Source organism: Natrix helvetica (genome assembly GCF_964273705.1).
Source record: "Natrix helvetica genome assembly, chromosome: 9".
Classification (NCBI taxonomy): domain Eukaryota; kingdom Metazoa; phylum Chordata; class Lepidosauria; order Squamata; family Natricidae; genus Natrix; species Natrix helvetica.
In genome coordinates, this window is record NC_138560.1 from 18,916,105 (window position 1) to 18,931,538 (window position 15,434).

The 15,434-nt window shown below is 45.4% G+C and overlaps 1 protein-coding gene across 6 annotated transcripts in view; it reads left to right on the forward strand.

Annotated features, from left to right (window-relative positions):
• COL8A2 (collagen type VIII alpha 2 chain) overlaps nt 1-15,434 on the forward strand; it is a 249,830-nt gene that overhangs the window by 232,750 nt on the left and 1,646 nt on the right. For all 6 annotated transcript variants that reach the window (XM_081962033.1, XM_081962032.1, XM_081962037.1 and 3 more), the window contains one exon: nt 12,139-15,334. In XM_081962033.1, the coding sequence (XP_081818159.1) occupies nt 12,139-14,054 (1,916 nt within the window). In that variant the 3' untranslated portion in view covers nt 14,055-15,334. The remainder of the gene's footprint in view (nt 1-12,138; nt 15,335-15,434) is intronic.

Consider the following 15,434-nt stretch of genomic DNA (forward strand, 5'->3'; position numbering starts at 1 on the left):
AGGCACTTGGTTCATTTATTGAGGAAGGAGGCATAGAGGAGAAGAACAGTGATGGGTGGCAGCGATCCCCGCAGCTTGGAAGATACGTGGTATTCCAGGAGGCCCCTCCAACCGCCAATCAGTTGCTCGTGCTAAATCAGGCTGTGCTGAAGCTGACCCGGCTGTTTGCTGTTTGCTTGCAAGGAGGCAAATTGCTGGGAGGCAGAGGCAGATTTTTTTTCTTGTTTTCCTCCCCAAAAGCTAGGTGTGTCTTATGGTCCAGAGCGACTTATAGTCTGAAAAATATGGTATCTCTTTAAGATGGAAGCTGATTCCTGTCATTAATTCCTCTATCTTGCGACAAAGCTGTTGATTTAAAAAAAAAATTGTTAGAAGTCTCTGAGCTTGAAAATGAATCCGCTGCTGGTATAAGGCTGAACTGGAATAACTTGGCACCAGAGCAGTGGTGGGTTCCGGATTCCGTTCCAACCAGTATGGTTGGAACGGCCCCCAGCGTCACCTACATGTACGCACGGTGCGCACATGCGTTATAGCGTCAAATGACGCTTCCGCAAGCCTCCGCAATGCTCCATCTGCTCAGCGGAGCAGAGCGGAGGCGCTGTAAGCACCGCCAGCTTTAAAACACAGTCAGTAGCACAGGTGGGCCCTCTGGAACACTGCACCGGAACGGTACCCGGTGCTCCGGGCAGGATCCAGTATGCCCGTACCAGGACGTACTGCCTGCAACCCACCCCTGCACCAGAGATATGTGTACTTAAGTAATAGGATTCCTCTGTCGTACAGTGAGAAAGAACCACGAGCGATTTCAGAATGTGGACTATGTGTTTCTCAGTCACCAGGATTCACAGACGAGAGCTGAGCTCTGGTAGTAGCTGTATAATTAGACTTTGGAAGGGGCAACGCTACCATCGTATTCATAATTTGGAGAGATGGACATAAGAACCCAGAGTTTTCACCGATCTATTTGCTTTGTTTATTTGTATCTCACCTTTATTACTTTTATAAATAACTCCAGGCGGAAAACATATCCAACACTTCCCCCTCCTTTCCCCCCCCCCAACAACAGCCTTGTGAGGTGGCTTGGACTGAGAGAGAGGGACTGGCCCAAAATCACCCACCTACCTTTCATAGCTAAGGTGGGACAAACTCGCAGACTGAGTTGTCTTCCTCTTCGTAGCTTGCTGCCATAACCACCAGATTGTATTTAATAGAGGAAGTTTGGTATTTCTTGAATGCTGTTATAAGCAGTGAAAAGAAATCCTTTCCACTTAGTTTGGACAATTCCAAGACTAGAAACAGCACCAAAAGGGGGGGGAATTTTAATTTTTAATTTTAAACACTTAAACACACCAACAAAAACATACACATAACTTACAAACAACACCGGAACTGAACATTCCTTCTCAGAGCAGATACCTATCAGCCCATCTTTACAATTATTTGTTATATTGGGTATCTTTTTCTTACATTTGTATATCTTAAATTATTTTTCCTACCCTCTTCTCGCTGTATCTGAAATCTTCTACTATACATTTTATATTTCCCGATTTCTTATTTCTATCATCTAACCATTTGTACCATTTTCCCCAAAACTAAATAGTATTCTGATTCCTCCTTTCCCTGAATTTCCCTAGTCAATTTGTCCATTTCTACGCTTTCTAAGATCTTCCTTATTCCCTCGTCTTCGTTCGGTATTGTGTTGTTTTCCCATTTTTGTGCATACGATATTCTGGCCGCTGTGATAACAGGTAAAATTTGGTGAAGCATTTCTTTACTGCACTTCGTTGTGGTTAGACCTAATAGAAATGTCTCCGGTTTCCAATCTATGAGGCTCCCCGTGATGTCGAGGAAATGTTTTATTGCACATCAAATCATTAACCATTTGTGCACCAGGAAAAGTAAGGTAAAAGTGAGGTTAATCCTAAGCGACCCCATTAAGATCTTCACATGATAGCATCTTCCCAAAAGTTTCCTTTGCGCAACCCAATGATGTGCCGAGCCATTATTTATGCTACTTTCCACTCTCAAGTTCTCCATCTGGTCGCCTGTGGTTGAATAGTAGGACAAGAGGATTTCCACGTGGCACCAGACGGTGGAAATCTCTGTCCAAAGCAGCTTGTTGTCTTTGTACGGCCAGTTCCCTGCATGGCCTTTTGCTGAATCATCACATATATTTATTCTCAAATATATTTATTTTGTTTTGCCAAAGTGCCAACCTGCTCCAAGTTTTCATTCCCTTCTCTAAAGTGTTTGGATGACTTTAGACTTTTCTCTCTTTTTTCCCACCCCCTTTAAAGATTGCAGTAGTTACTTTGGGTTAAATTGGTTTAAGCTATTTGGGAGGCCTAGTTAGGCCGAAACAGAATTAAAACACAAGCAAATGGATTGATCCTGAAAGATGACTTTAGATATAGATTAACAGAGTTGGAAGGGACCTTGTAGGTCATCTAGTCCAACTCCCTGCCCAAGCAGGAGACCTTACACCATTTCTGACAAATGGCAATCCAATCTCTTCTTGAAAGCTTCCAGTGATGAAGCTCCCACAACGTCCGAAGGCAACTTCTGTTCCATGGGTTGATTGTTCTCCTTGTCAGAAAGTTCCTCCTTATTTCTAGGTTGAATCTCTCCTTGATCTGTTTCCATCCATTATTCCTTGTCTGGCCTTCAGGTGCCTTGGAAAATAGCTTGACCTCCTCCTCTCTGTGGCAGCCCCTCAAAGAGTAACAAACTACTATCTTGTCTCCCCTGGTCCTTCTCTTCCCTAGACTAGCCATGCCCGATTCCTGCAACCGTTAATTGTATGTTTTCGCCTCCAGTCCCCTAAATCATCCTAGTTGCTTTCACCCATCACACAAAAGATGATCTGTCTGTTTTATATTATATTTCTCCAGACTTTAATGAGCTGGTCTAGAATCAATTCTGCCTCCTAAGTTTCGTATCCAGGTAGTCCTCGACTTACGACCACAATTGAGCCCAACATTTCTGCTGAAAGCAAAACGTTCATTAAGTGAATTTTGCCCCATTTTACAACCATTCTTGCCACCCTTGTTAACTGTGTTAAGTGAATCTGGCTTCACCATTAACTTTGCTTGTCAGAAGGTCGCAAAAAGGGATCCCATGATCCTGAGACATTATCACCGTCGCAAATACATGCCAGTTCCCAAGCATGCAAATTTTGATCATGTGACCATGGGGATGTTGCAAATGTAAGTGTGAAAAATGGTCATACTTTTTTTTCCAGTGCCGTTGTAACTGGGAGTTGTCACTAAATGAACTGCTGTAAGTCGAGGACTACCTTTAGACGGAATATTAGATTTGCCTGGGAGACATAGGGGAAGCCTTCGTACTGACAAGCAAGTTTTTGTTTCAAGGGATTGGTCAGGTACATTACTCCCTCTTGTTGTCTATGGAGATTCTCATTCATCCAGATCAGCAGTCACCAACTGGGGGTCCGTGAGAGAATTTTGGTGGTCTGCAGAAAAATTATTCCCATTTTTTATATTGCACTAAATCAGGGGCCCTCAAACTACGCCCCCTGGGATGGATATGTGCAATGAATGCTTGTGTTGCTGCATGTTGCTGAGTCTCCCCCTTCGGGGTCTCTTTGTGCGGGTCAGGGGGGAAGGGGAGAAATTCTGACTTGGGGTCTGCTTCAGCCTCCTGGTGCTGGGCTTTGGGCGAAGGCTGGAGGGAAGCACCACTGGTGGCGAAGAGCCGGAGGGCCTCGTTCCAGTGGGACTGCATCATGGCTTGGAACCGGCCGACCATCTCAGCCCACTGAGCCTCCAGGCACCGGTACCTGGCCTTGCACTCCCACAGGTCTTCCCTCTGCTTGGAAAGCCTATGCTCGTAGTCCTCAGTGAGGTGCTTCTGCTGAGCCTCCTTCTCGGTCAGATCCAATTTGAACTGAGCTGTTTTGCCAACTCTTTTCTCGTGGTGGCTGCTTAGCTCCAACAACTGCTTCCTGTTGGAGACCTAAGGAGCCCAGGCAGGGAGGCAAGGAGTGGCTGGGAGGGGAGGGGCGAGTAGAGGCTAGCAAGACGTCCCTCGAGATGAGTGACATGAGGCTAAACAGCCACCAGGAGAAAGAGTTGGCAAAACAGCTCAGTTCAAATTGGATCTGACCGAGAAGGAGGCTCAGCAGAAGCACCTCACTGAGGACTACAAGCATAGGCTTTCCAAGCAGAGGGAAGACCTGTGGGAGTGCAAGGCCAGGTACCGGCGCCTGGAGGCTCAGCGGGCTGAGATGGTCAGCCAGTTCCAGGCCAGGATGCAATCCCACTGGAACAAGGCCCTCCAGCCACCGGCAGTGCTTCCCTCCAGCCTTTGCCCAAAGCCCCTAACCAGGAAGCTGAAGCAGACCCCATCAGAATTTCTGGCCCCCTTCAACCTGCACAAAAAGACCCCAAAGGGGTTACTCTCCGCAGCAAAATAAACATTCATTGCACGTATCCAGCCCAGGGGGCGTAGTTTGAGGACCCCTGACGGTGCAATATCAAAAATGCAAATAAGTTTTGGGCGGACCACCAACATGTTCTCACAGGCCCCCAGTGGTCCATGGACCACCAGTTGGTGACCGCTGATCTGGTGACACACATCTGGTGTAGACTGTGCATTTGCAGAGACGAAGGTTAAATTGGGATGCTTGAAATCACGAAGTTCTTGTGGCAACGTCTCCAAAGGATAAATGAGATTAAAAGGTGAGGACTTAACGCCTTTTCATAAAATAAGTTAGTTGGATAGGATGCTACCAGGCTCCTTCTGATTTATGGGACTTTGGAGGCTCTCCCTGTTTTAGCAACTCGATAATCTGAGAAATTCTTTGTTTGGCAAGGAGTTCCTGAGAACGGGATTACTGTTTATAGAGCTGTAACAGGGTAGAGAAGCCCTCTCTTCCCTTATCGCGTAATCTAAGAAGTGAAAACTCCACTGTGCAGGATATTATATAGTGCTAACTAACTACCAAATGGCTTAGCTGGCATTTAAAACCTGCATCTGGAATCAAAGCATGTTTAAACACAAAACGGATTGGGTGTATTTCCTACCAGCACCACGTTTTCCAGTGTTAGCAAAAAAATTTATTTCTTCCTTCTCTTGAAAAGAATTTTATTTTAAAGTTTGGAAAAGACAGGTTAAAAAAATAGTAGAAACTAAAATAAAAATAAAAATAAGTACAGGTAGCCCTCTACGTGCAACAGTTCGTTTAGTGGTTGTTCGAAGTTACAACAGCACTGAAAAAAGTGACTTATGACCGTTTTTCACACTTATGACCATTGCAGGGATGAAAATTGGGACAACTAGCATGTATTCATGAGGGTTACAACGTCCCAGGGTCATGGGATCCACTTTTGCGACCTTCTGACAAGCAAAGTCAATGGGGAAGCCAGATTCACTTAACAACTGTGGGAAGAAAGGTCGTAAAAATGGGGCAAAACTGCCTTAACAAATGCCTCACTTAGCCACAGAAATATTGGGTTCAATTGCAGTCTTAAGTCGAGGACTGCCTGTACAAGATTTTTCTATACACACACATATACAAACACACAATCTTCCCTCCCATGAGAGTGACTTGCCACCTTCGTCATGTGGTTCGCCGAACCTGTAGTTGCAAGGACTGGCTGGCCCTGCCCACCTCTCCCCTCCCCTCCCCTCCCAGGAGTCTCCATGCAGCCAGTTTTGGATGCAAGGAAATGCAGGTAAACCTGCACGGAGGCTCTGGGAGGGCAAAAAAATGGGCCTCCCAGAAGTTCCGGAAGTCTAGGAACAGGCACATTTCTGGACTCCGGAGCTTGGGGAGGGCAAAAAGGCCTCCCGCAGCATGGTCCAGGAGGCTGAGTAGACCATACCCACCATGGCCACACTCACCCAGCAACCAGGCAGAGAACCGGTTGCTAAAATTTTTGAATCCCATCCCTGGCATTACATATAAGCCATATAAGCATCAGTGGTGGGATTCAAATTTTTTTACTACCGGTTCTATGGGTGTTGCTTGATGGGCATGGCTTGGTGGGCGTGTCAGAGGAAGGATACTGCAAAATCCCCATTTCCTCCCAATCAGCTGGGACTCGGGAGGCAGAGAATAGATGGGGCGGGGCCAGCCAGAGGTGATATTTACCGGTTCTCCTAACTACTCAAAATTTCTTCTACCGGTTCTCCAGAACTGGTCAAAACCTGCTGAATGCCACCTCTGAATTGCACTCTCTTCCCTTCATCTTCCATCTCTTAACAATAGGCATAGAAGTAACATCATTTCCAACCCAATTCTCAGCAAAACTGTAAAATATTAACCTTACTCCTTCCTAGTTTAGTTAGTTAGTCTACTTTATTGATTATCCAATGGGCCATGTCAAAGTGCAGAGTTCCAAACACAAATTCTTACTAAAACCCGATAAAAACCATTTAAAATGGAATTGGAATTAAATACAGTTAAAATGATATCGGAATAAAATACAACTTAAAATGTAATTGGAATAAACGTATCGTTTAAAATGAGGTTGGAATAAAATACAATGATTTAATATATGGATAAATAAAATAGGATAAAAATCATATTTCATTACTTCCTGCCCAGCGTTATCCCTGCGCGATGGCAGGGTCCACTTGAAGGTTAAAATGTGAACATTACTTAACACATATAAAACTCCACATTCCGCCTCTCAACTCTTAGCTGTAACGAAATCCCATTTAAAACGCCCGAGAGGGTCCCAATAGGCCAATGTAAACAAAAGGATAGAAAAATCAAAGTTGAAACATAACGAAAGCAGACCATTTCTCTTTTACAGAAGACAAGCGCTGATGGGAGTTTTGGCAGGGTTCTTATCTGACGCTTATCCAAGGACACTTAAAAGCAGCACAAACTTAGAGCTGCAGGATTGAGAAGAAGAAAAAAAGATGCCTGATGCTGCCCTAGGATTGGAGGATCTGTCCATGCCAGGGTGTTTATATTTTCCGTTAGGTTTTTCTCACTGAATAGTAGCACACACCTTGGCAGACCGGCACTTGCGCCGATCCTGGCAGTGGCAACAGGGGGAAAATTCAGAACGTAAGAGAGGGAGCTCCCGTTACTTGTCCCGGCTTCTGCCAACCTAGCAGTTCCAAAGCACGTAAAAATGCAAGTAGAAAAAGAGGAACCACCTTTGGTGGGAAGGGAACAGCGTTCTGTGTTCCTTCGGCGTTTGGTCATGTCGGCCACATGACCACGGAGACATCTTCGGACAGCGCTGGCTCTTTGGCTTTGAAACAGAGATGAGCACCGCCTCCTAGAGTCGGGAACGAATAGCACATATATGCGAGGGGAACCTTTACCTTTATATTCCTAAATGCCCAAGGATTTTATTCTCATTCATTTGGTGATTTATATTGTATGGAGCTCAGCTCCTCCTATTTATTCTTAGTGACAACCTTAATAGTGATTTGTAATCTTTTAAAATGATGAAACATATTGTGTTATTTGTAACCTCATTTGTATTTTATGCTCTTATTCTTTTTGCTTCTCTTTTATTCCTGTCACTTTATTTCTTTTCTTAAAATGTCTAATTTCTTAAAATATTCTCTATCATGTCGTATCCAAGTGATGTCCAGTTTGTCGAGGAGAAGCACGGACAGTGACGTCTCATAGAATAAAATAAAGGATATTATTTGGGATGGAGGGTGGAAAATACTTTTTGCTGTATTTGGGCATCTTTTCCCAATTCAGAGGTTTTGAAGAAGGCAACAGTCTTTGTCTTGGAGTAACACTGCCACCTGGTGGATACTATGGAAACAGACTAGATTTCAATTTTTTTAAAATTAATGTTAAAAAGGAAACAAAAGCTAACATGAATTAATATAAGTAGAGAAAAAATAAAACGAAGAAAAAGCCCACAGGGGAAAAAAAGAAGGAAAAGAAATAAAAAGAAGTAGCTAGATTGTCTAGTAGTAGATTTTCTTTACAGCAAATATAAATACAAACACAAAATTACCTCCCCTTCTATGGTTTTAAAGTTTTTTTTTGTAGTAACTTCTTTTAACTAATCAGACTGTAAATAAATTCATTTTTTTCTGTTTCATGAAAAAAATCTATAAGGGGGTTTCCAGTCCACAATGAAAAAATACACTATATTGCCAAACGTATTCGCTCACAACTGAGTCTGCTTATGTGGATGGGTGAGCGAATACTTTTGGCAATATAGTGTATATTTTCTCTAATTAAGCAAATTAATTTAGCCATGTTCCAGGCTGCAGGAATTGCCACAGACCATCACTTCTTCATGTTTTTGGCTACATTCGGTGTATAAGATGCACCCAAATTTTCACCCTCTTTTAGGCAATGCCAGAGGGCAGCGCTGAGGGGCAGGGCCTTCTCTGTGATGGGCCCAGCCCTCTGGAATGACCTCCCCCCCCCGACATCAGGACAACAACCGATCTCCGCTCCTTCCGCATGAAACTCAAGACCCACCTGTTCCGACTAGCCGGCCTGGCTTGAATTATAGCTATTCTAATCCCTCTGGATACAATTTTAAATTAGGTTTGACTCTGGGTGTTTTAATTGTTTTTTAATTGCCTTTTGCTGTTTTTAATTAATTGATTATTTATTTATTGTGTGTGTATAATGCTTTTTGTATATCTCCTCCTTGTCATTTATTTGTTATGTAGTAAATTGTACGCCGCCCCGAGTCCCTTGGTGGAGAGGGTGCGGCATATAAAAATGATTAATAAATAAATAAATGTGTCTTATACTCTGAAAAATATGGTAATTCATGTCTTGCTTAGTAATGGAAATGTTGAGCTCAATTGTGGTTGTAATTTGAGGATTACCGTATTTTTCAGAGTATAAATCGCACCAAGATTTTGCAGAGGCAAATTTTTTTAAAAAAAATTTGCACTCTGCAGACCTCCCACAAATGGCCCATTTTTTCTGAAAACGAGCCCGTTTCCCCCCCCCCCAAAAGGCATGAATAGCCTTTAGGAGGCTTGTAGAGTGCTCCTGGGGGCTGGGGGGGAGAAATTGAGCAAAAAATGGCCCATTTTTCACTCACTTCTGCACTCCCCAGCCCCCCAGAGCACTCTATAAGCCTCCTAAAGGCTATGCATGGCCATTTTGGTGAAGGGACAGGGTTTCGGGAGGCAAAAATGCTGTATTCAATGTATAAGACGCACCCAGATTTTCAGCCTCTTTTTTGAGGGAAAAAAGTGCGTCTTATACTCTGAAAAATACGGTACCTGTAAAGCAACTGGATTGTTAACTTGAAGCATTGATAACGTTTCTCTTTGACATGAACAGCTCCCCAGAGGTGAGAATGATACGTAGGAAGCTAGCTTCATATTGCCTACTCACTCTTTCCTCAAACCGAGGTTGTCTGGATGAGGGCTAGTGAATCTAAGAACCCAACACCTTTGAAGTATACCAAGTCTGAGTCACCGAACTGCACCTGTACATTTAGAAGATTCTAAATTCAGATTTTGCTCCTCCCCCCCTTTCTTTGGCTAGAATTGGCTGATAGCTCTGGGCTGTGGCCCTTGCAAATCTACCATGCTTTTTCAGAAGACAAGGGTATCCAGAGAAAGTGACAGGTTTTTCTCCTTCATCTCACATCACCTTGACAAGGCTGCCTTGTTCAGATGATCTCGAAAGCTCGTTCTTTTCTAAGGTATCAAAAAGCGTAAGAACATATTGAAATCATTTTCCTTGGAAAGGCCTTTTTCCAAACACAAAATGAAAGGGAGGAAAAAAAACCTTGCTTAAACGTACATGTTTTGGCTGCATTATTATAGTGCAAGAACTTAAATGGACAAAGATTTTTTTTGGGGGGGGGGGAATATTTATGTGATCTTCATTAGAGCTGTAAATGGGGCAAAACGTTTGATGTACAGTTCAACTCAAAATTTCCACTAATAAGAATCATCATTCAAAAAACCATTTGGGATTTTTTTTCCTATATAAAATTATTTTTAAAAGTCTTCTTAGCTCTTCCATGCCAACTTGGAGTTAATTCCACCAATGGCATCTGTCTCCTTCTGCTGGCATTTGATTTGCTTAAGTGGTTTTATATTAGTTGAAAGGGGGAAAATTAGCATGGGCCAAACCTTTGAAAACATTATGAAGTGATGCTGGATCTTAGACCTGGATCTTAGACCTGGATTAAGATAGGAATACAGAGATGAAAGGGAAAAACAAACTTATTATTGTTGGGGTGCCTAGCCTTTCTCCCCAGAGGGAATGAAATTTTTACCAATTCCTGTGATGTTTTTTATATTTAAAAATTTTCTTAGACAGAAGCCATTATAGCAGATGAGTTTCAGTTTTGCACTATTGAACAGAAATACAAAGCCTACTCCTGCGAACACCGTTGTCCAGCATGCTAATTGTTGTTTTTAAGGGACTTTGATTTTTACAGCTAACTTGTGATACTCCTGGATGCTGTTATTTGCAAATGGAGATGCCAATAATGTTAAAATTGTTCTGTCACCATATAGAAATCTTGCAAAGCTCTCAAATTGTCTCAGAGAGATTCAAGTCTAGAGATAATGTCAAATTCAGTGTGATGAATTTATTTATTTATTTTATTTTGTCAAGCATGCATAAGATAACAGATGTAAGTATAAACATGATTATGAATACATGAAATGGATACGGATAAGTGGGGACACTAGGACAGGGACGGTAGGTACGCTAGGCGCTTATGTACGCCCTTTAAAGACCTCTTGGGAATGGGGAGAGATCAACAGTAGACAGTTTAAGGTGAAAGTTATGGGGGTTTGGGGAAGAAACCAGAGTCAGGTAGAGCATTCCAGGTGTTGACCACTCTGTTGCTGAAGTCGTATTTTCTGCAATCGAGTTTGGAGCAGTTTACATTGAGTTTGTATCTATTGTTTGCCTGTGTATTATTGTGGTTGAAGCTGAAGTAGTCGTTGACAGGTAGGACGTTGTAGCAGACAATTTTGTGTACTATGCTTAGGTTGGATCGTAGACAGCATATTTTCAGGTGGTCCAAGCTCAAAATTTCAAGTCTGGTGGCATAAGGGATTCTGTTGCGAGCAGAGGAGCAGAGGACACTTCTCGTGAAATACCTCTGGACTCACTCGATTGTATTAATGTCTGATACACTATATTGCCAAAAGTATTGGCTCACCCATCCACATAATCAGACTCAGTTGTGAGCGAATACTTTTGGCAATATAGTGTATGTTGTGTGGATTCCAGACAGATGAGCTGTATTCGAAAATAGGTCTAGCAAAGGTTTGAGATGTGTGTGAAACATCTCAAATTCGAAAGATTATTCCCAGTTTAAAGCTGAGTTGCTTTGAGATCAGAACAGTGTCAGAAAATTTCCAATATGTTGAGTTGTTGATGTTCTCTCAGAGCTTGGTTGTTTTCCTACCACTACCACGTTAGGCCAAAACAAAACAAACAATTGAGTTCAGAGACAATCAACAATTCAGCTGATCAACCTTGAGCTTCTCCCGTTGGCCCTTCCGATACGATCCAAGTGACCCGTTTCATGCTTGAAGCCGCTGTTTTGAGCTCAAAGGGTTCCAAATATTTTCCACAACCCAGAAGACGTTTTTGAAGAGTCTTCTTGCTTTAGAGAGTTTTGCTTTGGCAGCAAGTTCCCTCAGGACTTGCAGCAAAGGGCCCTCCTGTGCAGGGATGGGATTGAAAATTTTTAGCAACCAGTTCTCTGTCCGGTTGCTGGGTTGACATAGCCACGGGGTATGGCCTATTTGGCTTCCCGCACTGCCGGGGGCGGGGGGAGGGAGTTGCTTTCCCCAGGCTCCAGAGGCGGGCAAAAATGGCCTCTTCCAGGCTCCGAGACCCACTGGAGGCTTGAAATGGGCCCATTTCCGGACTTCTGGTAGGTCCGTTTTTCGCCCTCCCAGAGCTTCTGTGCTCACCTGGCATCCAAAACAGGCCGCATGGAGACTCCTGGGAGGGCAGGGCAAGGTGGGCAGGGTCAGCCAGTCCTTGCAACTACCGGTTCGGCAAACCATATTAAAATTAATGTCCGAACTGGTCCGAAACATCTGAATCCCACCTCTGCTCCTGTGTCAGGAAAAGAGTTGAGGACTGCCTCTCTCTACAAGTCAAAGCTTGTTTTGTTTGGCCTCTGCCAAAATGCTCTGCCTGCCTTGAGTGACGTGTCCTTCATGTCTTCACAGATATGCCTCCACTGCTGCCGATGGACCTCAAGGGGGAACCTGGACCACAGGGAAAGCCGGGCCCGAGAGGACCACCTGGGCCGCCAGGCTATCCGGGGAAACCAGGCACTGGGAAACCAGGACTTCATGGACAACCTGGCCCTGCTGGGCCCCCTGGCTTTTCCGGCATCGGCAAACCTGGTCTTCCGGGACTTCCGGGCAAGGCTGGCATGAAGGGGATGCCAGGGCCGGCAGGGGAGATCGGCCCACGAGGAGACCAAGGAGTGCGAGGCTGGCCAGGGCCACCGGGATTGCCTGGGCCTGCTGGACTCTCTGTGAATGGAAAACCAGGCCCAAACGGGAGCCCGGGGCTCCCTGGATTTCGAGGAGAACCTGGGCCAAAAGGAGAACCCGGCCTGCGAGGCGAGCGTGGAGCAAAGGGCGAGAATGGCGTGGGAAAGCCCGGACTGACAGGCCCCCGAGGGAATGGGGGACTGCCTGGCCCTGCGGGGCCTCCAGGGCCTTCCGGCCTTGGAAAACCTGGCCTGGATGGATTGCCCGGGGCTCCGGGGAACAAAGGGGACTTGGGGCTTCCGGGTGAGCCAGGGCTCAGTGGGCAACCTGGGCCTATGGGCCCTCGTGGCCCTCCAGGTGTGGATGGCACTGGCCTGCCTGGCATAGCTGGCATGCCGGGTCTGCCAGGCCATTTGGGGCCCAAGGGCGAACCTGGCCTGCGTGGCCTTCCAGGGCTGCCTGGCGCTACAGGATATGGGAAACCGGGGCTCCCTGGCTTAAAGGGGGACCGTGGGCAACCGGGAGTGCCAGGAATAATCGGTGACAAAGGGGAGCCTGGGATGGACGGAGAGCCAGGGGAGATGGGGCCCCATGGCCTGGTTGGGGTCCCTGGCCCTCAGGGAGTCATGGGTTTGCCGGGCAAGCATGGGCTCCCCGGTGCAAAAGGTGAAGCAGGGCCAAGTGGGCCTATAGGACCCCCAGGTCTGCGGGGAGACCAGGGGCCCAATGGTTTTGTGGGCAAGCCGGGGATTCCTGGGGAGAGAGGGCTCCCTGGTGCCACAGGGATGCCTGGCCCAATGGGTCCCAAGGGGGAAGGTGGCTTCATGGGGCTTCCCGGGGCCCCAGGCTCTTCTGGACCCCATGGGACCAAAGGAGACTCTGGGATCCCAGGCCAACCAGGCCTCAGAGGCCCTTCAGGAATACCAGGTTTGCAAGGCCCCTCGGGTCCCATGGGCCCCCAAGGTTTGACAGGCTTGAAAGGTGAACCTGGGCCCCCGGGGGCCCCTGGAATCAGCAGAGTTGGAGAGCCAGGAATGATAGGCCCCGCTGGCCCTCCAGGCGTTCCTGGCAATCCTGGAATCACTGGGCTCCCAGGAGCCCCAGGACCACCGGGTCCACCTGGGGCCCCAGGAATGCCACCTGATTTTGAGGGCCACCATTTGCCCAACGGAAATGTCGACGGAGCAGTGTTGGGGAACGGCAAGTCAGGGAAACCCCAGTTCGGCCGAGGGGAACTCTCTGCCCAAATGTTGCCAGCCTTCACCGCCATCCTGAGCTCGCCCTTCCCAGCCTCAGGAATGCCCGTCAAATTTGACAGGACTTTGTACAACGGGCAGAACGGCTATAACCCAGGAACAGGCATCTTCACCTGCCCCATTTCTGGCATCTATTACTTCGCCTACCACGTCCACGTGAAAGGAACCAATGTCTGGGTGGCCCTTTACAAAAACAACGTGCCGGCCACCTACACTTACGACGAGTACAAAAAAGGCTACTTAGACCAAGCGTCAGGCAGCGCCGTGCTTGAACTCAAGGAAAACGACCAAGTCTGGATCCAGATGCCCTCAGACCAAGCCAACGGTCTGTACTCCACCGAATACATCCATTCTTCTTTTTCCGGATTCCTTCTCTGCCCTACATAACGGCGGTTGGGAGTTGCCCTTTTCTCCCTTTGAGTCATAAAACTTGTCTTTTTTTTTGAAAAACAAAAAAATATATATAGGAAAGTCACTGGGAAGGATGTGTGAGCTACGATCGCTTTGACCCAGCCAAGGAGAGCATCCGAGAAAGAGAAGGATTGTTGCTGGGGATTCAGAATTTGATTTATCCTTATGACGGCATGGCCTGGCAAGGCCACCGATGCTGCCCGTCACGTCTTTGGGGGCCCTTGAAAGTCTGAAAGGGTTGGGGAAGCTGTGCCAACAAAAGTCACTTTTAACATTGTGGGGTTTGGGGTGTTTTTTTTTTTTTTTAAATCAGCTTAAGGCACCACCTTCCTTTGTTTAGCTCTTTTAAAATGTGATTTCAGTCGACATAACGAAGACCCAGAAGGGTGAATTCTGAAATGGTGAAACGCTTTGCTTTGAGCATCTTTTACGCAAGGCTCTGTGTATCTTTAAAGCATCCCGTTCGGTGTTTGTGGCAAAAGGGATGACAAAGGAACTCTTCCTTTCAAAGCCATACAGAGAGACTTCTGAAATCAACTGGAAAAAGCCGGACTCCGTAAATCATACGTTTAATAGCCCAGGGTTATATAAACCAGTCAAATGTCCATCAGGTGCAAGCCAGTAGTTTAAAGAAATAAATATACTTCTATGAATATCTGAGTATTAAAGCACTGCAGATATTGCTAATTTTATACATATATATATATAGATAGATAGATATATAAAAGACTGAATTTGTTAAGTTCAAACACCTTGTTACCGTGTTTCCTCAGGATCTGCAGATTGTTGACGAAGGTGGCCGTACCCAAACTCCGTACAATATTTGATATCTTTTCTTTAAGTAACATTCTTGGTTTCCCTTCAGTGTAATTTCCACAATGGTGCTAAGTAATATTTTCCTAATATTAGCTCCTTTAAAAGACATTTCGAGTAGTGCAATATCCTTAAAAAACAAGAAAGAAACCGGAAAGTTTGGGCTTCGGGTTTTTGCAGTTTTTTTTTTTTAAATAGCCACCTGTACCCCTTAAATACAAAAAAAGTGGTTTCTGTCATCCGAAGAAATAATAGCACATGAAAAATATGCTAAGGGTTCCTTTTCTGCATAAATTGTGGAGAACGTAGATGGATTTAATTAACTATTCTTTTTATAGATCCTGAAATGGCTAGAGCAGCTTAGTATGTTTTTTTCAAATTTATTGTAAACATATATACATTCAAACAACTCAACTGGAACAACAATTGCAATCAACACTTAAGTTTGTGGACAAAGATTCTAGGTCAGGGGTGTCCAAACTTGGGAACTTTAAGACTTGTGGACTTCAACTCCCAGAATTCCCCAGCCAGCTCTGCTGGCTG